A 22,692-nucleotide genomic window follows, 5' to 3' on the forward strand; every position below is an offset into this window, starting at 1 on the left:
AGTCACCATGGTGGGTGAGATTGCCAGTGGAAATGGGTAGAGTTTGAGAGAAAGGATCAGTGACAAAATCCGGGTTTCTCAAATGTCTGGAGAAGGGGAGTTAGAATGCCTTCCCCCAGCAGTACAATCTTATTTCTACCATCCAAAAAATACTAATCAAAATTCTGCTTTAGTATACTTGTAAAAGAATGGGTCATTTTACAGCTTCTCTGATACATAGATCTCAAGAAAGAGTCAATGTGGGGTGCTTGGGTGGCTCAGTTGTTAAGTGTCTGCCTTCAGCTCAGGTCATGATCCCAGGGTCCTGGGATCAAGCCCCATATGGAACCCCACATCAGGCTCCCTGCTCAGCAGGAAGCCTGCTTCTCCCTCTCCCACTCTCTAGCTGGTGTCCCCTCTCTTGCTGTGTCTCTCTCTGTCAAGTAAATAAATAAAATCTTAAAAAATAAAAGAGTCAATGTAGCTCACTAGACAAAAATCTATTTTTAATTGTATAAAATTATACATATAAAATACATAGAAACTACTAAAAAGATAAGTAAATTCTTGTAACAGTGAAAATGACAGATCAGGGAACAATTTTTCTCAAGTTTTTTGGGATCTCACGGTTGTTATTTGAGAAAAATAATCAATCCAGGAGGTGCAAGAGGAAATTCTTCCCAAAACTCACACCACTTCACGCTTTCCAGAGAAAGGAGCATAGGAAAAATGAGGGTTTGGGATTTCTGGATTATAAATATGAATAAAATCTGAACAGACATACCTATTATTTAATGTAGGAGCCTCTATTCTGACCCTATTAGTGCTCCATAGTGTATAGAGATGGAGCTTGGAAAATTCAAAGAGATCCCTTTCAAACACTAAAACAGTTGCTAGACTCCTTACCACTGATCCCATATGAACTAGTCACCAAGATGATTTCGAAGGCCAAAAAGCTGACTTTCATCTTATCCCTATCTGGTCCAAAAGAGAAAATTGTGGCCTATTTCCTAACTTATTTCTAAAAACAAAGTGTATCATCATTAAATGGAAATTCCAATTGCAGAAACATGAAACGTCCCAAGCACATTTTAGAAAGTGCACTGAGCTATAATACAATATAAAGGAGATTACAGAAACAAGGGGAAGTGTGTCTTTGAGAAACCTACAAAAAATTCTCCCAGCTGTACTCCCTATCCTTTCTCTCCTATTTACCCAGGACAGGGGCAGAGGTCGGGGGGCACCAGGAGAGGGAATCTTAAAAACACATATAGTTGATCATTGAGCCTCTTTGCCCTCCTACAGTCTCCCAAGATTCCAATTAGGAAGTGCCATAATGCTAGGCTCCTTTTCCTGATTGACTCATGCTCTAATAATCAACATGGAAGAAGAAGAAAAAGAGAGAAAACAACTGAATCCATGGACATCTAAGGTAGCACATAGCAGCAACTTTGAGGGAGAGAGAGGAACATGGCCCTCGCCAAACAGGACAGCTGTTTCCAAAGAGTGAAATGATGGGAGGAGTGGGAGTAGGGAAATGTTTTCCCTTCTACCAGTTTCAGCAGGCAGGAAGGTCTAACACTGGACTCAGCGAAGCTGGGTGAGCACGGGAGGAGAGAAACAGGAACACTTGAAGATAAGCAGTCAACACTGACCCTTTCCGGAGAAAGCTCATATGGAAAGCTTGAGGACCAGCTTGATATGTTATCTATGCCCCAGAGGTAATTTAGGTGAAAAACACCTATGGGTGTGTTTATAAGTCCTCTCCTCTTTCTGGGAAGTTTCTCAGGAATGGTTTTAACAATAAGATTCCAGCCTCAAAGTGAAGTACCACTTGAAGGCAGAAAAGGAATAAGGTGGGGAGGGGGGTAGGGGGAGTCTAGGCTAGAAAATATCTAGTTGCTGGAGGAACAACTCTATCAAGTAGGCTCAGCTCAAGATAAACCAAAGTCAAAAGCTTCATACTCATACCCTGTCTGGAATCCAAGAGAAAGGAATGAGAGTGAGGGTGGGGCACATAATCCTTATTCAAGCTCCCTGTCATATTATAAGAACACTTTGTCAATCATCTTGTGCTGTTGAAACGACTACACAGAGTTACTGGAAGGGTAAGAGCCAACAAGTTCTGAAGACAGACAGCCTCCTCTTCTTACAAAGTGGAGTGGTGATGTTTCAAATGAAACGACATCCAAAAACCAGAAGAAAGGGAATCTCTCAGCAAATAGGAATCCAAATGTAGAATTTATACATATACATATATATATATATTTTAAAGTATAAAATTGAGAAAGTATGTACAGAAATCAACTAAGTCTTAGAAAAGACATTATAAAAAAAGGGCCGAGAGAGGACGGGGAGTATGTGAGTGGACACCTAACAGCTGGAAGAATGCATATTGCCCAACTGCCCAGCAGCCAGCAGGAGAATATCCTTCTTCTCCTTGTGGAAGCGCAGCTCCTTGCCTGCCAGCCGGGCTTCATCCAGCTCCCGCTCAGTAGAGGCCAGCTCTCTAGACAGTGCCCCTGGCACACTCTGCTCCCGGCTCACCCAGTCCAATGCCATTTGGTGGCGAATATCATCATCCAACGCCCGGTGTGAATAATGAGCCAACACTTCCTGGAAGGGGAAAGGAATTTGAAGATCACTGACAATGTCAGGGTTCACACCACATTGGCCCAATAGGACCAGGAACTCTTTTTTTTTTTTTTTTTTTTTTTAAGATTTTATTTATTTGACAGAGAGAGGGAGAGATCACAAGTAGCAGCAGGCAGAGAGGGGGAAGCGGGCTCCCTGCTGAGCAGAGAGCCTGATCTGGGGCTCAATTCCAGGATCCTGATATCATGAACTGAGCTGAAGGCAGAGGCTTAACCCACTGAGCCACCCAGGTGCCCCAGGACTAGGAACTCTTAACCTGGGAGTCCTAACTTAAGTTTGCACTGAAGTCCTCTAAGGAGATTCTTAAGGGAACTTTCTGGTGGAAGAAGCAAGTTCGGCAAAAGAATCACAGCTAAGATCTAAATTAAAAAGATGATAGGAATGAAGAGGGCCCTCTAAGGGAGACTTTCAGTGTTCACAACCTGATAACTATAGGCCTGCTTATTTCTAACAACAGCCCCCTCAAAATAGTTCTTCTGCCACACTCCTTGCACTTACCTATAGAACCTCTTACCTGCCGAGAGCACTGTCTTTCCCTCATGGCCTTAAGGCTGCCATTCCAGTGCAGCAGCTGAAAAACTGTCATTAGTTCCTGAGGGAAGAAGATATGAAGCATCAGGACAGTGATTTTATATGGGGAGTTTGCATTAGAATTACATGGGGAACTTCTTACAAAATGTATTTATGCAAGCATCTCATACCATCTCTGATACGCCCTTTGGGAAAGGAAGGTCTTTATATTTTGAAAAATATTCTAACCTTCTTTCCCTTCCCTTTCAACTGAGTATCAGTGACTTAGGGATTAGTATCTATCTGCAGGTTGATCTGTGTCACCAGAGTCAGAGAAGTACGTGGAAAAGTACCTGGAACTCCAACATTGACTTGCCCTTATTGGATTCCAGCATGAATCGGAAGGCACCAATCCCTGTATTTGGGTTGTCAGCTTCCTCCCTGTTGCCCTGTAACAGAGGAAAGGAAAAGACAAATAGATTTTCAGTCAGGATTATCGCCTCAAGCAGCACTGTCCAGGGGAAATATAACACAAGCCCCCAACCTAATTTAAAATTTCCTAGGGGCACCTGGGTGGGGCAGTCAGTTGAATGACTCTTGGTTTAGGCTTGGGTAGAGATCTCAGGGTTGTGGAATCCATCTGCGTAGGGCTCTGCGCTCAGCACAGCATGCTTGGGTTTCTCTCTTCCTCTCCTTCTGGCCCCCACCCAGCCCCCTGCGAGCATTTGTAAGTTCTCTCTCTAAATAAATAAATAAATCTTTTAAAAAAATTCCTAGTTGCCACATTAAACACGTAAAACTAATTTTAAGAGCATGTTTTATTTAAGCTAATATATTCAAAATACTATCTTAAACTAAAAAAAAAAATACTATCTTAAACTATAATTAGCATAAAACTTTTAAAGATTTTATTTATTATTTGACAGACAGAGATCACAAGTAGGCAGGGAGGCAGGCGGTGGGGAGGGGGGAAGCAGGCTCCCCACTGAGCAGAGAGCCCAATGTGGGGCTCGATCTCAGGACCCTGGGATCATGACCTGAGCTGAAGGCACAGGCTTTAACCCACTGTGCCACCCAGGTGCCCCAGCATAAAACTTTTTAATGAAATATTTTACATTCTTTGTCTTATACTAAGATTTCAAAATCTGATATCTCTTTCATGCTTATAGGACATCTCAATTCACACTAGCCACATATCAAGTGCTAAAAAGCTACATGGTGGCTGATGGCTATTCTGGTCACCACAGACCTAGAGGATTCCAAAGTCAACAAACATACTAACTCAGGTGACAGAGGCCAATCTGATTTTTCCTATCTTCCAAAGAGGGAACACTGGACAGAGAGAAGAACCCTGACTTAGTCAAAATAACAGAGTGAGCTCAGTATACAGGATTGGATTAGCCTAAAGGGTAACTGGGCAAATGCATTTTCAAGGGAAACAGTAGGAGCTATCAGCATGGTAAATTCTGGATAGCAGTTTGGCCTCTTGGACATTTCCCTCTTGTATCTTATTGGTGACATGACCCTGTAAGGGTACAACTAAGATACATTATTCTGTGCAAAAAACAATACAGTAAAGAAGTTAAGAACATGGACTGGATCTCCAACTAGCCGAGAAGCCTTGGTGAAATCGTTCATTTAACTTCTCTGTTCCTCTGTGTCCTCATCTGTAAAACGGGAATAATCACAGATCCATCTCCTAAGACTGTTTCAAGAATTAAATTAAAAAATTACTGGGGTGCCCAGGTGGCTCAGTCTGTTAAGTGTCTACCTTCAGCTCAGGTCATGGTCCCAGGGTCCTGGGATCGAGCCCCACATCAGGCTCCCTGCTCAGCGGGGAACCTGCTTTTCCCTCTCCCTCTGCCCCCTCTGTTGCTTGTGCTCTCTCCCTCAAGTAAATAAGTATCTTTTTAAAAATAAAAAATTAGGGACGCCTGGGTGGCTCAGTCGGTTGGACGACTGCCTTCGGCTCAGGGCGTGATCCTGGAGTCCCGGGATCGAGTCCCGCATCAGGCTCCCAGCTCCATGGGGAGTCTGCTTCGCTCTCTGACCTTCTCCTCGCTTGTGCTCTCTCTCACTGTCTCTCTCTCTCTCAAATAAATAAATAAAATCTTTAAAAAAAAAATAAATAAAAATAAAAAAATAAATAAAAATAAAAATTAAAAATTAAAAAAATTTAAAACTTCAATTATATAAAATGTGGTACATTGTTACACTAGGCTGGGTATCCAGTTACACAATCCAAATACATTCCGGTACTGGCTCTGGTTTTGTGCTGTTTGATGGTGGTTTAACATTTTTTTTTCTTTTTAAGATTTTATTTATTTATTTGACAGACAGAGATCACAAGTATGCAGAGAGGCAGACAGAGAGGCAGGGTCGGGGGTGGGGGAGCAGGCTCCCTGCTGAGCAGAAAACCTGATGCAGGGCTAGATCCCAGGACCCTGAGATCATGACCTGAGCCAAAGGCAGAGGCTTAACCCACTGAGCCACCCTGGTACCCCATGGTTTAACATTATTAGAGATAATTCCAAACCTGGGTGTTGTCTGGGACTTCCAAAATAAGGGCATGTCCTGGTTTATTGGTGACCTTTTGTCAACCTGATCTAGGAAAATAAAGCCAGGAGACTACTGGCAACACAAGTACCCAACTTTCTCTTCTGCTTCCTGAGAAGTTGCCTGCTCTTTCTAGCTCATTCTACATGATCATTCCTGCCCTACACCTAAGATTCTACTCTTTTTGAGAAATGGGACTAGGTAGAGGTCAGGAGCCAATCAAGTTATATCCAAATCCAAATTCAGTTCATTATGGGGCACTTTTCATGGGGGGGTTACAATATATGTACTACATCTAAAATAATTCAATGCACTCAGAAAGTATATCATAGGTGCTAGCTTATTATTTGTTTTCACTCTGCTAGGGTCAACAAGAAGTCAGAACTACATAGGATCAACCCAAACTGTTTTGTGGCTCATGAGAAACAACATGCCAACATGTAGTTAACCTTCATGGCAAAGCAAAGATCACAAAATCTGGATTTAAAAATGAAAAGTTAGAGGGAGGGAAGAAAAAGGTAATCTTCACTATTAGCATTTACGGCCCTGATGCAAGTAACCAGTTTCATTTTTCCTGTAATATTTAATATGATACCTTATTCAGTACCTCCAGAGTTTTCCATGGTACAGTACATAGAAAGTAATGATCACCTCTGTACAACCAACTGGGGTATACAGAAGAGGCTGCTGGCAGAGAAGGCCATCTGCCCTGGGCCTTTCTCAGTCCCTTGAAAGCTGAGGGGCTCAGTATTATGGCACAACAGAAACCTATTCGAAGTACACCAAAGTGGCATGACCCACAAGTTGTGCCACAAGTTGACCCACAAGATCTACCTCCTGTCACACTTCTACATCTAACATGGTTATAAATGAACCCGATTTATTCAATACACATTTAATCACAGAATACTTGATACATGGTAGGAACATTAGAATATTATTGCAAAGTAGTTAGAGTTAATTTAAATTCAACCTATTCATTTTACAAATGAAGAAACTCAGACCTACAGAGACTGGGTGATTTGTCAAGACATACAGTCTCCAAGTCACGACTTTAAAAGAACAAAGGCTGAAAGCAAAGAAATGTGAACATCACCTTTTACCCATGGCTAATACCAAATCAATGTTACTTGGGATATGGCGATTCTACTGGGAAATTAATGAGAAATCTATCAAGTTCTCAATTTTGAGGGGTTAATCAAATAGAAATAATGGCAGGAATAATACTAATTTATACTGCCTAAATGCTTTGTAGTAGACATTGCTGGTGACATCTATTTCCTTCTTCCCTGCTACAGAATCTTAATCTTGTTCCAGTACCTACCCATCTCCCATGCGTCTCTCTCAGGGAAGAATGATTTTATCCTCTAATTCCACTGGGTAAATCCTAACCTTTTTTGCTTGTAGTTGGTTTTAAGGTGGGAATTCTGGCCATTGGGAGGTAGGAGAGAGATCTGCTGAAGGGTTTCTGGGCCAGAGGGTTTCTGGGAAAAGACTCCTTACTACTGAAGAGATACTAGAAGTTTCAGAGCACCTGGCTGGCTCATTTGGTAGAGCATGTGACTCTTGATTCCAGGGTACTGAGTTTAAGCCCCACATTGGGTTGGGTGTGGAGCCTACTTTAAAAAAATAAAGAGAAAGAAAGAGACGAAAGAAAGAAAAATGGTCTCTTTCCATCTCTAACTGTAGTTATGTCTGTTTTAATGTCTGAAATTCTGTAGCTGTCCTCCACCCTAAGGGAAGCCAGCCCAAGGACAAAGCCAATATCTAGAGGATGGCTGAGCGGAGAGATGGAAAGAATTTAGGCCAGTAGATGATGACATTCACACTCTTGATCCATGGCATCAACCAGCCCTGAAATCTTTACTTCTGAACTTCCTATCACGTAAGAGAATAAATTTCCTTTCTTGATTTATTCCCTTAAGTCAGTTTGAAGTGAGATTTTTCTATTACTTGCATCCAAAGGCATCTAAACAAGTAACATATGCTAAGTGCTTGAATATATGCTCTTCCAGCCAATAATCCTATGGGATAGGTATAATTGTTACAGATGAGGAAACTGAGATTTAGATTAAGTAACTTACTTGAAGTCACATAACTAGTAGAACCATAATTTCAAAATGATGAAACCTTGCTTTCTATAACCCAAACTAATGTTTCATTGTATAATACATTAGGTGACTTAATAAATGTACTATGATAAATGCAAAGTGATAAATGTACTTTCCTAATTTTAATTGAATTTGATTAATATAAAAATTGTTTTTATTCCCTGTAGATACTGCTGACTGGGGCAAAGAGAAATGGGAGAAAATTATATGGGTCCTGGGTAACAGAGGGAAGCCAATTTATGATTTAAAGTGTTCAACAGAGGTGCCTGGGTGGCTTAGTCATTAAGCGTCTGTCTTCGGCTCAGGTCATAATTCCGGGGTCCTGGGTCCTGGGATTGAGCCCCACAACGGGCTCCAGGCTCCCTGCTTGGCAGGGAGCCTGCTTCTCCCTCTCCCACTTCCCCTGCTCGTGTTCCTGCTCTCATTGTCTCTCTCTCTCTGTCAAATAAATAAACAAATCTTTTTTAAAAAATAAAATAAAGTGTTCAACACTAATAAATACATGAACAGATAATCAAAGTGGTTTAGTACATGTAATTACATCTTAAATTCAAAGAGAACAGAAACAGAGAACTTCATCACCCTATCAGTGAACTTGTGGAAAGGAAGAAAGAAGGCAGCATTCATTTCTAAGATGTACTCCTGAGCTAGAAAATTCTAAGTCCAAATGGGCTCCAGTCTTGGCTCTATCACTTCCTAGCTACATCCCTTTGGGCAAAATTGCACTTCCATATTTTTAGTTTCCTCATCTGTAATATAGGGGTAAAAACAGTTCCTATACCTCAGCTGTTATTGTGATGATCAAATGAGATAAAATACATATAAATCCCCTGGAATCGTCCCTGGCACAAAGTAAATACTCAATTAGGATTAGCTATGGTTATCATTATCATCATCACTTGAAAAAATAGACATCCTTTTTGAGGAGAGTAAATAAATTATCCACCCCATTCCTAGAAAGGAAAAAAGGAAATGTGACACTATATTATAAAGTGTTCTTTATTAATAGATGAACTAAGGGAGACAAGTGGCAATAAGAACCGTCATATAAAAAAAAAAGAATAACAACAACAACAAAAAAACCCAGGGGTCCCTGGGTGGCTCAGTCAGTTAAGCTACCGACTCTGGACCTCAGCTTAAGATTGTATCTGAGTCAAGAGTTCAAGCTCGCACTGGGCTCCATGCCAGGCATAAAGCCTTCATAAACAAACAAACAAACAAACAAAACAAACATTGGAGGAAGACAGGAGTAATTTTTTTTTACAATTTTATTTATTTATTTGACAGAGAGAGAGATCACAAATAGGCAGAGAGGCAGGCAGGGTGGGGGGCACGGGGAGCAGGCTCCCTGCTGAGCAGAGAGCCCAATTCCGGCTCGATCCCAGGACTCTGAGATCATGACCTGAGCTGAAGGCAGAGGCTTAACCCACTGAACCACCCAGGCACCCCAGGGAGTAAGTTCTCACACCAAAATTGGGAAAAGTAGAATTCAAGCTCAGTTTTTATTTTGGATTATCTCTAAAATTCCATAGATCTTGAATTAAAGGTTTCCAGATACCAAAGAGACACAATGAAAGCAGAAAAATAGCAACAAAAACATAAACATACATACAGAATCAGTGATTGAGACATAGGGAACATATCACACACAAGAGTGATAGAGAAGAAACAGAAGGAGGCACAGACAGGAAAGAAAAGAACCGCTGCTCTGTTTCCCAGTGATTTACAAGACTTCCCAACCAGCCAGTTTTCCCAACCCCCACTCTCCTTCCTTTCAAGTCCCAGTAACTTACATTGAAAGACGCCAGAGCCTCAGAGACACTCTTCTCAATGAACTCATCAGTGATTCTTCGGGAAGGATGTTCGTTAAACACAGAGTTCATCAGTGCAATCTTTGCAGCACTCCGCCGGGCCTCAGCTTTTGTAGGGCAAAACTAGGCAGAGCAGAGAAAGAGAAAACACATCCATGCGTGTATCTAAGAGAGCAGAAGGAATGGTGGGAGGGGAAACACTGGGAAAGAAGAGGCTGGGACAGTCTTTGGATAAATCAGTTCATTCAGCACACCCTCCAAAGTTTGTAATGTAAAATGGTTGAGGCATTTGGAAACATAATTTTGATTCAACATCCTGAAGTCATTAAGGAACTGGAGATGGCGATAGCTCATACCAAATTGAATGCAGAATGAGGAAGGCTGCTGAAGTCAGCACATAATCACTGGATATAAAAAATATCCCCATTTAAACTGTCGACAGAATTCATTACTCAAAAGCCAGATTCTGCCCAGCCCATTCGAAATCTCTATCTTGTTCTCCTGTTCTGTGCACAGGCAAGATTTGTCTTCATGCCTCTGGATACCCTAAGAGTAGAAAAAATCTGTGTCTAGGTTGCTTCTACAGAGAAGACCTCTAGTCTCTACCAGAAGCACCCATCTGGGGTTCTTGGACTTTGCTTTTAGCTTCAAGCAGGCATTTCCCCCAGTAATGTCGTGAATCAATGAGCTATCCTTGAACAGAGTCCAGGATCTGAAGAAGGAATTTATAGTCTTTTCCCCCCGCCCAGTGGAAATAAAGAGGAGAGGGGTGACAAGGGGAAGGAAAGCTGACCTGAACAAACCAAGAAAAAATTAAAAGTTAATTCACGTTTTTTATGTTATATCCAACATGGGTATCATAGAACAAGTCTGATTTTCAGAAGTCTTAAATAACTCAACCTTAAATCCCCAGGCACTATAATATTCCTTTATAATTCATCATCACTGGCAGCCTCAAAGGCCTCTGTCATTTATGATTAGGGTTAGAGGAAAGGAAGGAAGTAATGTTACAGTTTTTAAAAGTCGATCAGCATATGTTCACTGATTAACTACCCTCAGTATCGATAACTCCTGATTTCTTTGAGCTGACAGGTCTCTCAGAATATGGTAGTTGGTGCATTAACCTTAAGTCATCTTCTTCAATTTCTCTGTTCACTAGCCTGTCTCTACGCACTAGCCTGCTGTTCATTCTACAGTGTAGTGCTATTCCTGAAAAGTTGTCCATAAAGAAAACCACCAGGAGAAATTTCACCTGCCAAAATGGACATAAGAGATATAAGCTAAAAGAAGCCAAGATAGATAATTCTATTCTTTGGGAGTGGGGGACAGAAATCAAATTACTATGATGGTCCAGTTATGGACATCACCATAAAATTATCAAATCCTTATTAAGTAATAAGGACCTGAGAGAAGGAAGATCTTATTCTCTAGAAGAGAAAGTATAAACATTAGTCATCATGAGCATATATTTATTTCTCTGAAATGGCTGGGTCTCTGAGGGAAAAAATTTAGTCACTGTGTTTGAAATGAAGTCTTCTTAGGACTTTTCTGTTTGAGGCAGGAGCTGAACCACAATGGCCCTCATTCATGCCATGGATTTATTAAGTGCCTACTCTTTGCTGGGTTGGTGCTGAGTTGGTAGTAAGGATTTAAACTTGAACAAGAAAGAAGACAGATACTATCTCTGCCTCCACCAAGCATAATCCACTAGGTGAGATAATCAATTATGATATGTTGTGATAAGTGACATGATAAGGGAAGTTCAAGGGGCTTTGGAAGCCACACAGCAGGGGTTATAACTTTGACAAAGGGTTATACAAACCATAAAACACAACAAAATGTCTATCAGATATCTCCTCTAAATTCCTATTCAGACTCTAAGTTGACATTTCAGAAGGCTACCTTCCTATGGGTGATGTCAAAGAATCCATCTTTGATGACAATATTCATACTAGTCAAATTTCTTTTCCTTTCTTTTGTTATTATGTTCAGTTAGCCAGCATATAGTACATCATTAGTTATTCAGTGTTCAATGATTCAAAAATGTGGAATACTTTACGAATTTGCATGTTATCCTTGTACAAGGGCCGTGCTAATCTTCTCTGTATCGTTCCAGTTGTAGTATATGTGCTGCCAAAGTAAGCCCTCTTCTTTTTTTTAAATAAAAACAATCCCACAGTATTTATTGTGTTCTGGTAATAACTTAAAGGTAATCAAAACAATACAAACAAATGTTTTAGAACTATACTCCTAACAAAGGACCTCTAAAAAAACAAACTACGTGGTCTTCTAAAAAATTTCTCACTTCACTGATCATTTCTAGTTTGGAGACACCTTGGAGCAGGGTAATATTATCTCCTTTTAACAGGTTCTGACCCAGTTGTTTTCTTGACTTTGTTTTAGAATGAATCTCTTTGGCGTCCTCTAATACAAGGTTCGTGTACTCATCAAAACCAATGATACGGCCCTCAATCCACATGTTCGCTTGCTTATGAAGCCACACCTGAATTCGAGATCTATTTTGCAAGTATCTGGAGATGAGGATGATGGACTGCACCAACACCTTTTGCAACTTCTTGGCCCTGGACACAGTACGTCATGGTGGAAGCCAACAAAGACTGCTAGTCAAATTTCTTATTACCCTATAAAAGCAACCACTGTTCACCATCCTATATCACAGTTCTTTCACAGAACTGTAGAGTGCTAGCACTAGAAAGATTTTAGAAATAATCTTTTTTTAAAAGATTTTATTTATTTATTTGAGAGATAGACAGTGAGAGAGAGCATGAGCGAGGAGAAGGTCAGAGAGCGAAGCAGACTTCCCATGGAGCTGGGAGCCTGATGTGGGACTCGATCCCAGGACTCCAGGATCACGCCCTGAGCCGGAGGCAGTCGTCCAACCAACTGCGCCACCCAGGCGTCCCAGATTTTAGAAATAATCTAACTTATCTCCTTCTTGTTATAGATGGGCAAACTGAGGCCCAGAGAATTTACCTGACTTGCCCTCTCTGGCAGTGAGGAAAATAAGAATTCGGATCTTCTCTTAGATGAGTACTATCTCCACCATACATAGTGCCTCCCCTTTGACCTCTTAAAGAACTAAAACATTGCTTTCTTTTAGTAATTGCCTATGAAGAAACCCTGGGGGCAAGGAATACTATTCTGTGTTCTCAAATCGAGATGGCAGGAAGATGGATGGCCAGATTAGAACATGGGCTAGGTGCTGGTAGTCTGATACACAGAGAAAGGGCCTGTTCATAAGGGATCCAATTCAAAGTGGAAGTGGTTTTTTGCAGGCTGAAAGAGAAGCTACTGAGGTTCTTTTGTGATTAAATGAACCTCAGAGGCTTACCAGAATGATGTGCCCAGAACTGGTTCAGGTGCTCAAATATGTGATTTCAGACACCAAAAAATGGCCAAAGTGATGGAGAAAACCACTACTAGCAACCAAGCATTTATCTTTGCTACTGCCTGCTTGCAACTCTTACCTGGAAACTCCCAAAGCAGCTTCCCCCAGGCAGAGTGACATAGCAGACGTAAGGAGGGCTGTTGGAGGGAACCATCTCATAAACCACCAGAGCCCCATTCTTCAGGTCTGCCCCACGGGACTGCTTCATCTGCCAGAATTCCTGAAGTGCCTCCACCACATTCACTACAAAAAGAGAAGCAGTTAAGTTCAGCAATGAGTGGTTCTACGTTTCAAGACAGTATCTGCCAGCTGTACGTATATCAAGAGTCTAATCTGCCTTAGCTCCTTATCACCACTTAAAAACATTTAAATTAATAAACCTAGACTCTGATTAAGGTATTTGCATAGTAAGACCAGTATATGCCTGGCCTCCCTCCCCACCTCTCTGGTTCACATTTTGATTAATCCTAAGCACCAAAGCAGAATAAAATATTGGAGGCAGAGTTTCCAGGTCAGCAGACCATTATCCATGCCTGCTGAAGTGCCATTAGATCATTCCACAGTTAGTCAGGTGGCCTAGAATAATAATCACCAGCACAATGAGAAGTGCATTTACTGAACTCTTCCTGTGTGTTGTGCCCCCATTTTATAGATGAGTGAAATGAGACACAGGCAAGTTAAATAACTTGCCCAAGGATGTAACAGCTACAGGTGCCTGGGTGGCTCAGTCAGTTAAGTGGTTGCCTTCGGCTTGGGTCATGATTCTAAGGTCCTGGGATCCAGCCCCCCAACGCATTGGCGGGCAGGGGAGGAAATCCCTGCTCAGCGGGGAGCCTGCTTTTCCCTCTGCCTCTGCCTCTGCCCCTTCCCCCAACTCAGTCTCTCTCTCTTTCTCTCATTCTCAAACAAATAAATAATATTTTTTGAAAAAAAGGATGTAACAGCTAGAAAGTAGCAGAATATGAATTCAAATCCAGACTATCGTGGTTCCAGAGTCAATGTTCCTAACCTTTGTGCAATACTGACACTCAAAGAAATGTGGCCCTTTTAGCCATCACAGGTCTATGCTTCTGGTGAGCAAACCCATAGCCAGATTCCTTTCCCATCCTGGAATATTATACATTATGTGTAGATATATACTATACTGTGTGTGTTTGTGTGTGTGAGAGAGAGAGAGAGAGAGAGAGCGAGCGCAAGAGCAAGAATGTCTCTTCTGAGGATTTCCCTAGGTAAAAGTGATTTTTGGAGGAACACTCCTTCACAGGTCTCTTATGCTCCTTTCCATCTTGCTGGGTATGCCAAGATTTTAAAGACTTGGTTACTCTTTCCTTGGGCCATTTCTCAGGTCTGTGTCTGCAGCAAGAAACCTGAAGGATGAGGTAATGTCTTCCTCTGGGACAAAGAACAAGCCTGCTTACTCCCTGCTAAGAAATGGCAGGTTCCCCAGGCTCAGTGTTTGTTCTTCTTCTGTAATGCAACACGTTTACCCTTCGCATCAGATGTGGGAGGCAAGGGGAGCTGATGCAAACAAATCGGATGTTTATGCTACCTGCTGTACTGTGAGTAATTAAGTCCTCTGTCTCTGACCCCGAAGTCTCTTGACTTCTGCCACCATCTGTCAAACAGTAATCGGCTAACGTATGAGGGTAAAATCAATCTCAAAACTCAAAACCAGACTCAAAATACTGTATTCCAGAACAGCCCCCTCCTTCCCCAATACTTGGGCTCAATAATCGCACAATTATGTATTGAGTACCTACTCTGTGCTAGACTACGTGCCGGATGCTAGGCAACAATAGTGAGCAAAACCATATCCTGTTCTGTCTCCTTATGCAGTTTACAGTCTAAAGAGGGAGAGAGATTAACCAGAGACCCTCAAGCAAATGAAAAACTGTAACCTTGATATGCACTATAAGGGAGTTTGGTAGATGATGGGAAATGTCATGGGGGCATCTGACCTCATTGAGAAGATCAAAGCAAGCTACACTGACAAAGTGATACTGAAGTACAGATATGAGTATGAATTCACTAGGCAAAAAGATGAGAGAATAGAGCTCTGAACAGAAGGAACAACATACCCAAAGGCTCTGTAGCAGCAGAGAAGATGGCAAATAAAGGGACAAGTGTGGCTCAAAAAGAGAGAGTGAGGGCAAGTGTAATGCAGAAGTTAGCAGGAACCAGACCAAAGTGAACCTCGCAGGCCTCATCAGAGCACTGGCTTTATCTTAAGAGCAGCGGGAAGCCATTGAAGGGTTTAGGATGAAATCAGTTTTCCTTTGGAAAGGATCACTTTGACTGCCGGGTTCCAAACGTTTCAAGTGGCTTTAACAAGAGCCTCATAATAATTAATGATCACATGCATTCTCCCATATCCCCCAACATGGCCGCTCTCTGCTCTTAGTTGCAAGGACTTATTCATTCTTTTATAGTGTGTTAGTTTAGGTCTGCCAAGGAGAAGACACCAAGATGGGACAGACAAGCAAGAGATTTATTGTGGAGGAAGCAGGAGACAGGAGAGGCTTCAGACAATGTTGAAGGTCTGACACCTGTAGAAGGGGATGTGGGAAGGAATGAGGTCTGGATGTGAGAATCTCAGTTGGCAGCTCAGTTCCAAAAAAGGTTTGGCCAGGCCAGTGAGAAGCCCACAAGCCAAAGGAAATCCACATATCACCGGGATGTGCATGAGTTAATGTCCCTGCTAGGCCACATCACTGATGGGGGGGGGCAGCCACAGGATGTGTGGCCTCAGTGCACACGAGGTGATGGACACAGAGAAGACAGCAGCTTAAGGCTGTCAGTTATGCCCCTGCAGCAGGAGATATGAATAGCACATTTTCATAGCTGCCACACACACATTAGGCAGAAATGTGAGCACATAATATGTACCTAGCTCTATTCTGAGCATTTGAGATGCAGAGATGAATAATACACTTTGCCGACCAAAGAGGCATCCGAAATCTTGTTGCCAGCAACAACCGTTAGCTCACTTGCTCTGCAACTGAAGCAAGCACTCCCCGCATCAGCCGCGGTGTGAAAGGCACACAAGCTCTTTCCTAACACCCTGTATCTGACTTCTTACAGTGTTCCTTCTTCCATTAAAAGGCAGCATGAAAAGGAAACTCTGTCTTTCCCACCCTTAGTTTTGGCAGGGGCTCTTCAAAGGTCACTGGGCCCAGAAAGCTTAGCCATCTTTTTGTTCTTTCCACTGAGATCTTTTCAGCCCCAGTTCCCTCTTTGAGACAATTTAGCACAATGCACTGGGTGACAGCTTTCCTGACATGCACATAACAGGGAGAATATTGAAATAAAGGGAAAGGGGAGGAAACCACTGCAACTGGGAAGGTGCTATTAAAAAGCCTATGTCCAGTCTATAGCCAGTTAAATTTCTCTTGGCTCACAGCACAGGACTATTTTTTAATGATTACTCAAAGCCAAAGGAAATGGGGAGACTTGTTTCAGAAATGGATGAAATGGGAAATTGGGCAGAATGATCAGGAGAAGAGCAATTAATTGTGATCCTCATTTGAAACTGCTCATAGACTCATTGATCTTTAGAGCTGACAGGGATTTCAGAGATCATCTAGTCCAACTCAGGCTACAAAAGGGGAAGTGACCTGCTTGAGGTCACCTGCTGTGGCAGAGCTAGGGACTGAATTCAGATATCCTGATGCCAGGGTTCTTTCCAATTTGGGATTCTTAACCCAGGGTCCAAGATCAGGTCCACGACTGAACTTCATGGGAGTTCACAAGCCCCCTAAAACCCACAATGAAATCATGTGTGGATGTGTCCTTTCACAGTTCTGGAGGCCAGAAGTCCAGAAGTAACGATGGACCAAAATCAAGGGGTCAGCAGGTCTGTGTCTGTAGTACAGACACATCTGACAACTACAATTGCTTTTTAGAAGTAACTGGAGATGCTGGGCTAAAAGAGAATGTGCTTCTGATGGCCCAGTGCATAGATTCATTTGAAGGGAGGGATGGCAAGATGACTGTGACTTATGACAAGGACTAGGGGAGGCTGAAAAATGCCCCCTGTTAAGATGTCCATGCCCTAATCCTTAAAACAGTGAATGTTACCTTAGGTGGCAAAAACTTTGCAGATGCGATTAAGGATCTTGAGATGGGGCATCCAAAACTGTGAAAGAATAAATTTCTGTTGTGGTAAACAGCACCCCCAAATTTGCAATAATTCGTTACAGCAGCTACAGGAAACTAATACAGGGTCTAATCCAACATCCCCCAAAATGGAAATATTCAGACTACCAATTTAGCTCCACAATCACTTGTACACAAAGAAATTGTCTGTGATTCCAACGAAAAGGAACAATAACTAAACAGAAAATGCCACACAAGATCCATTTGTTCAACCTAGGGAAGCAGCTGGGCAGAACTTCCAATGATGTAGCCATACTATGATATAAAGGGAGAACAATAATTCTGAAATGATGCGTTTGAAGAGGGCAATGCAGAAGTTACAGGGCAAGGAAAGTGACTGCCAGTTGTCAAACATTAGAAAGGGACTACATGCCACGTGCAAAAAGGGGCAAAGGAAATGTGAATGCTACCAATACCTCTCACCTACAGTTTTCAAAGGGTTTCCAAAAGCATAATAATAATAGCAACCACTCACTGAGTACCAACTATGTGCTCATTATCTCATTTAATCCACACAAAACTAAATTATCAAGGTAAGTATTATAATACCCATTTTGCAAAAAGTGAACAAGAAGACACCTGGCAGACTCATTCAGCAGGACATGCAACTCTTGATCTCGGAATTGTGAGTTTGAACCCGATGTTGGGTGTAGAGATTACTTGACAATAAAATCTTAAACAACAAAAAACAAACAAACAAAAAAAAGTGAACAAGTTAAGGAACAGGCCATGGCGGCAGAACCAGGATTTTAGAACCAATGTTTGTTTGCTTCAAAGCTGACCCTATGTCAATTGCTCTATCTTGCCTTACTGCAACATTAACCCTCACACATACTTGTGGACTGTTGAGTTCCATGAAGATAGGGACGGAGTATCTGTCTTGTTCACCACTGCATGTGGTGATCAATAAGTACTTGTTGAATGAATGAAGTAAATGAGGCCTAGAGAGATTAAGTGATTTATCCCCAATCACACCACCATTGTTTCACGGGCTGAGGTACTCTGATTTCAAACCCTATGCACTACAAGCTAATTAAGATCCTACAGCATACTGGGGCGCCTGGGTGGCTCAGTGAGTTAAAGCCCCTGCCTTCGGCTCAGGGTCCTGGAATCGAGCCCCGCATGGAGCCCCGCGTGGAGCCCCGCATCAGGCTCTCTGCTCAGTGGGGAGCCTGCTTCCCCTCCTCTCTCTGCCTACTTGTGATCTCTGCCTGTCAAGTAAATAAATAAAATCTTAAAAAAAAAAAAAAAAAAAAAGATCTGGGCGCTTGGGTGGCTCAATGGCTTAAAGCCTCTGCCTTTGGCTCAGGTCACAATCCCAGTGTCCTGGGATTGTCTACGGCCATACCACCCTGAACGCGCCGGATCTCGTCTGATCTCGGAAGCTAAGCAGGGTCGGGCCTGGTTAGTACTTGGTTGGGAGCCCAGTGTCCTGGGATCGAGCCCTGCATCAGGCTCTCGGCTCAGCAGGGAGCGTGCTTCCCCCCCTCTCTCTCTGCGTGCCTCTCTGCCTGTCAAATAAATAAATCTTAAAAAAAAAAAAAATCTTACAGTGTACTGAGCTAGATGTGTGTCTTGGTGGAGACTGTGGTGTGTGTTTTGAGGGGGAGATATAGGACAAACAAATGAAATAATAGAATAGTTTCATTTTTGTGTTTTTAAAATGAATGCTGAGGTCCTATACGGATGCAGGTAAATCTAAAGGCAGAAAAGGTAAATTTGAAGCAGTCAGAAAGAAGGTGAAGGATGTGAATTGCAGATGATACATTAAAGCGCTGCTGGATCAGATAAAGGTCTGGGCAAAGATCAAAGTAAATTATACTCAGGGGAACAGTGCCAGCCCCCAAATACCAGACCATCAGTCACAAGGGTACATGGGTACATGCCAATGGCAGTTTTGCCTATTAATCGAAGCAGAATAAGCAATTCCATGTGGTGAAGGACTTCTGAGCCAAATCGGCAGAGATTCTACTTGTCTGAAGCTGAACTATCTGCCAAACTCTCCCAAAGTACTGGCGGGACACTCAGACTGGAAATGAGAAACTCAGAAAAAATGGGGAGTGTGGTGGGAGGTAGGGAGGTTGGAGGAAGGCATCGCCTCAGAGTCTGAAGCCTGACTGATTGCTCTTTGTCAGTAAAATCCCCTTGCTCCTTCATCCTGTCTAAGGAAATGAAAAAGGTTTTACAGGATACTCAGTTTAGATGCCAAACCAGAGGCTCTCTAGGTAACACAGACATGAAAAATGGTTCATTCCTCTACAATTCTAATAAACGCCTGTAAGTTTCTAAGAGGAATGGTTTGTGAGGATGACTGCTCCTATGCCCAGAGGAAAAGACCTTCCCTTGGTCTCAATTTAAAAAGACTGGAAGCAGCAGGACCATAGCTGATGACAGTTCCATCATGAAGCCCTGTTAAATCTAGGAATTTAACTAGACAAATAATGGTATTTCTTCATGATGAATTTCAGCATCACATGCATTTGCATTCCAAACACCTAGCAGAGTGCCAGCCCCATGGTAGCAGTTCAAAATGTTGAGGAACAAAAGGAAAGTAATGGGAAACATATTATTGGGCACATCTAACAAAAGGAGCTAAAAAAAATCTGTTTTCATAGGAATCTTTGGGTTTACACTGTTTGAATTGAAGAATGGGATAAAATGAGACCTGTTCTTTCCAAGAAAATGAACCAACAAATCTGAGGCAATTCTTATCATTTATAGAAGGTACCCATTACATGTCAGCTGTAATATCTCATTTAATCCCCCTTGTAACACTGGAGGAAACTGAAGCGTGGTGAAGTTGTCACTTCCCCAAAACCATAGCTGGCAAGTGACAGAGATTTAATCTGGGATTTAATCCACATTTGTCTGACTCCAAAATCCGCATATGCTATTTTCGCTAGTTTCATAGGAGGGGGAAGAAAGTCACTGCTGTCCATTGAGAAGGCCTTACAACCTTTCTCTGTATTATTGTCTTACTAGAAAGTTAGAGATATAGTCACTTTCAGCTCAGGCAGGACTTAAGAAGCAGAAAGAAGTGATGTCTCAGAAACGCCAGACCTACATTTTGAATCCCACACCCCTCACTATATTGTGTTCCTTGTTACACTATAAATCTGGAGCTCAAATGTAGGAAAATCTGCACTGTTTAAACATGAACAACAAAGAAAACCCTCACATTCCCCTTCTCAGAAACCCTAGAAATTAGGCATATGTAAAATGAAGGTTTCTAATGAAAATAGGGTTTCTGCCTGGCTCATTTCCACAGAATTTAACATTGAGAGAGCCAAGGCCTGGGATTTATCCTCAGTTCCTGGGCAAGGGCCAGGAAAACAGAGCCAGACAGAGAGGCCAGAGTTGTGAGGCTCCATACTAAAAAAGACACCAAAGTGAAATACTAAGTCATAGGAAGCTGGTGTGAGCTCAGTAGTATGGTTCCAGATTCAAACGTACAATTATAAGTGACTTGTGAAGGCATCACCTAACTCCCCAGCAAATCCGAAGTTGCACTGGAAATTTCAGAGTCAGGATAAGTAAGAAAATAATTCAAAAGTCAAGATTAAGGAGGCGGATGGGCACCTGACTGGCTCAGTTTGTGGAGCATCTGACTCTTGATCCCGGGGTTGTAAATCTGAGCCCCATATTAGGAGCAGAGATCACTTAAGAAAATAAAAATCTTAAAAAAAAAAAAGATTAAGGTGGAATAAGTCAATAGGGGAGCCCAGGAATTGCCAAGATCACAAAAGAAAGATTGGGAGGGTATGGATGATAAATGTCTTAAAGCTGACATAAGGGATAGGGTCCTACACAATGGGGACTGGTCCTCAAAGGCAAAGGGATGTTAAGCTACAGGAAGAATTCCATTTCTGAAGGAGAAAAGGGTGGGAAGAAAAGATGGCTGTATTTGTAAAAAGGTGTCCCTGGAGAATATAGTAGCAATATAGTATTAACTCAATAAAGGGGAGTGGGTGAGACGTGTGTATGAGCCTGTGCCTCTGTGCGTGTGTGCGCGCGCACGCGCGCGCGCGTGTGCCTGTGTGTGCCTGTGTGTGCCTGTGTGTGTGTGTGTGTAGCCCAGAAGGAAACTCCCCAAAAGGAAATGCATGTGAGGGCTCTGCGCCAGAAAAAGCGATCCAGAGGACTATGGGAGCAAGGCTCCTTTACAGACGGTGTCCCGCAGGAGGCCAGACCCGCAGACTCACCTCGGCCATAGCCCTGCGTATGCTTGGCGAAGCTCCTCACCACGGCCTCCACAGCCTCCCGCAGCACCGCGGGGCTGCCGGCGGCGCCCGGGGGCAGCGGCAGCCCTGGGGCCCCGGCTAGGAGCAGGGGCGGCGGGGGCGGTGCAGGGGGCGGCGGTGCGGGCGGGGGCCCTGCTGGGGGTGTGGCGGTGGCAGCCGCGGCCCCAGTCACTCCCGGCCGAAGCGCTCGCAGAGTACCCCTCCCGCTGGTGCCCACTCCAGGCTGCAGCCGCTGTGCTCGCATCGTCTCCATCCCGGCAGCCAGTGGAGTAGCGGCCCGGAGCCTGCCAGCCTGGCGAGCTAACGGTCCCAGCAACCCCCTCCAGCGAGCGCCCAGGGACTGAGGCGGTGCCGGGGCCCAGCCGTCAGTCAAGAGGGGGCGGGGACGAGCCCTGTTCTATGCCAATCACCAGAGACTGGGCGGGAACTGGAGGACTCCAGCTCTACCATAGGCAAATCATTGAGGAGGGCGGAGGTTCTGGGCAACCAATTGCAAAGAGAAAATGCGATACTCTTTATAAGGGAGAAGCAAGCTTGTTGGGCGTTTTTTCGGAGTCCTGTGGGGAGTACTGGAAAGCAAGCCAGACCCCTGGAACGAAGCTTGCAGTGAGGCGGGCGGGGGCCGGGGCGGGGGCGGGGGGGCGGTTACTAAAGGCGGGGGAAGGCCTGGATGTCAGGCTGAGGTGAATTGTAGACAGAGTAAGAGGATTTTTAGGGATTATTTGACGACTTCATTTCATGGATGGAGATGAGGAAATAGATAAGTTATGGGACTTGTCCAAGATCACATGCAATGGACGGTGGAGCTAAAACAAGGAAAGAATACATTCAATGACCATATGCTTACTATATGTCGGGCACTGCGCAGTATACTTTAGTGCATTGTCTTATTTAATAATCACAACGACTAGATTTTATTATTTTACAGATAAGGAAATGGACACTAAGAGAGGCTAGATAAACTGCTCAAAATTAAAGCTAGGAGATGGCAAAGAGGGGTTCAGACATAGGTCTTTTGATTCCCAATATTTTGATCTTTTCCTTATATCACACGTCGTTAGGTAATTTTCTGATTTCACCTACTCTGATTGGGGGAAACCAAGAGAAAGAGTGGAATGGGCTGTTCCCTTACCTCCCATTAGAGTGAGGAATAATAAGAATATATGCAGAAAGAAAACTGAGAAGTCTAGGGGGCAGATTAAGACAGTTAACCTGTTCATAACTTGTTAGGCTGGGTTTTTCAGATTACTCTTATACACACACAG

General features: G+C 43.0%; 1 protein-coding gene and 1 non-coding gene across 2 annotated transcripts; both read right to left on the reverse strand.

Moving 5' to 3' along the window:
* Positions 1–464: 464 nt before the first annotated feature.
* LIX1L (limb and CNS expressed 1 like) lies at positions 465–21,735 on the reverse strand. Its single transcript, XM_044239094.1, has 6 exons — positions 21,389–21,735; positions 13,111–13,274; positions 9,605–9,745; positions 3,498–3,593; positions 3,149–3,226; positions 465–2,595 (listed from the first exon to the last, which is right to left on the reverse strand). Exons 1-6 carry the CDS (start codon positions 21,678–21,680, stop codon positions 2,353–2,355), a joined length of 1,014 nt encoding a protein of 337 aa, XP_044095029.1. The 5' UTR covers positions 21,681–21,735; the 3' UTR covers positions 465–2,352.
* LOC122901507 lies at positions 11,662–11,768 on the reverse strand. The gene has a single exon (XR_006383521.1). It is a non-coding gene; the product is annotated as a U6 spliceosomal RNA (small nuclear RNA).
* Positions 21,736–22,692: the final 957 nt, after the last annotated feature.

The sequence above is a fragment of the Neovison vison genome, chromosome 2 (genome assembly GCF_020171115.1).
Source record: "Neovison vison isolate M4711 chromosome 2, ASM_NN_V1, whole genome shotgun sequence".
Lineage (NCBI taxonomy): Eukaryota > Metazoa > Chordata > Mammalia > Carnivora > Mustelidae > Neogale > Neogale vison.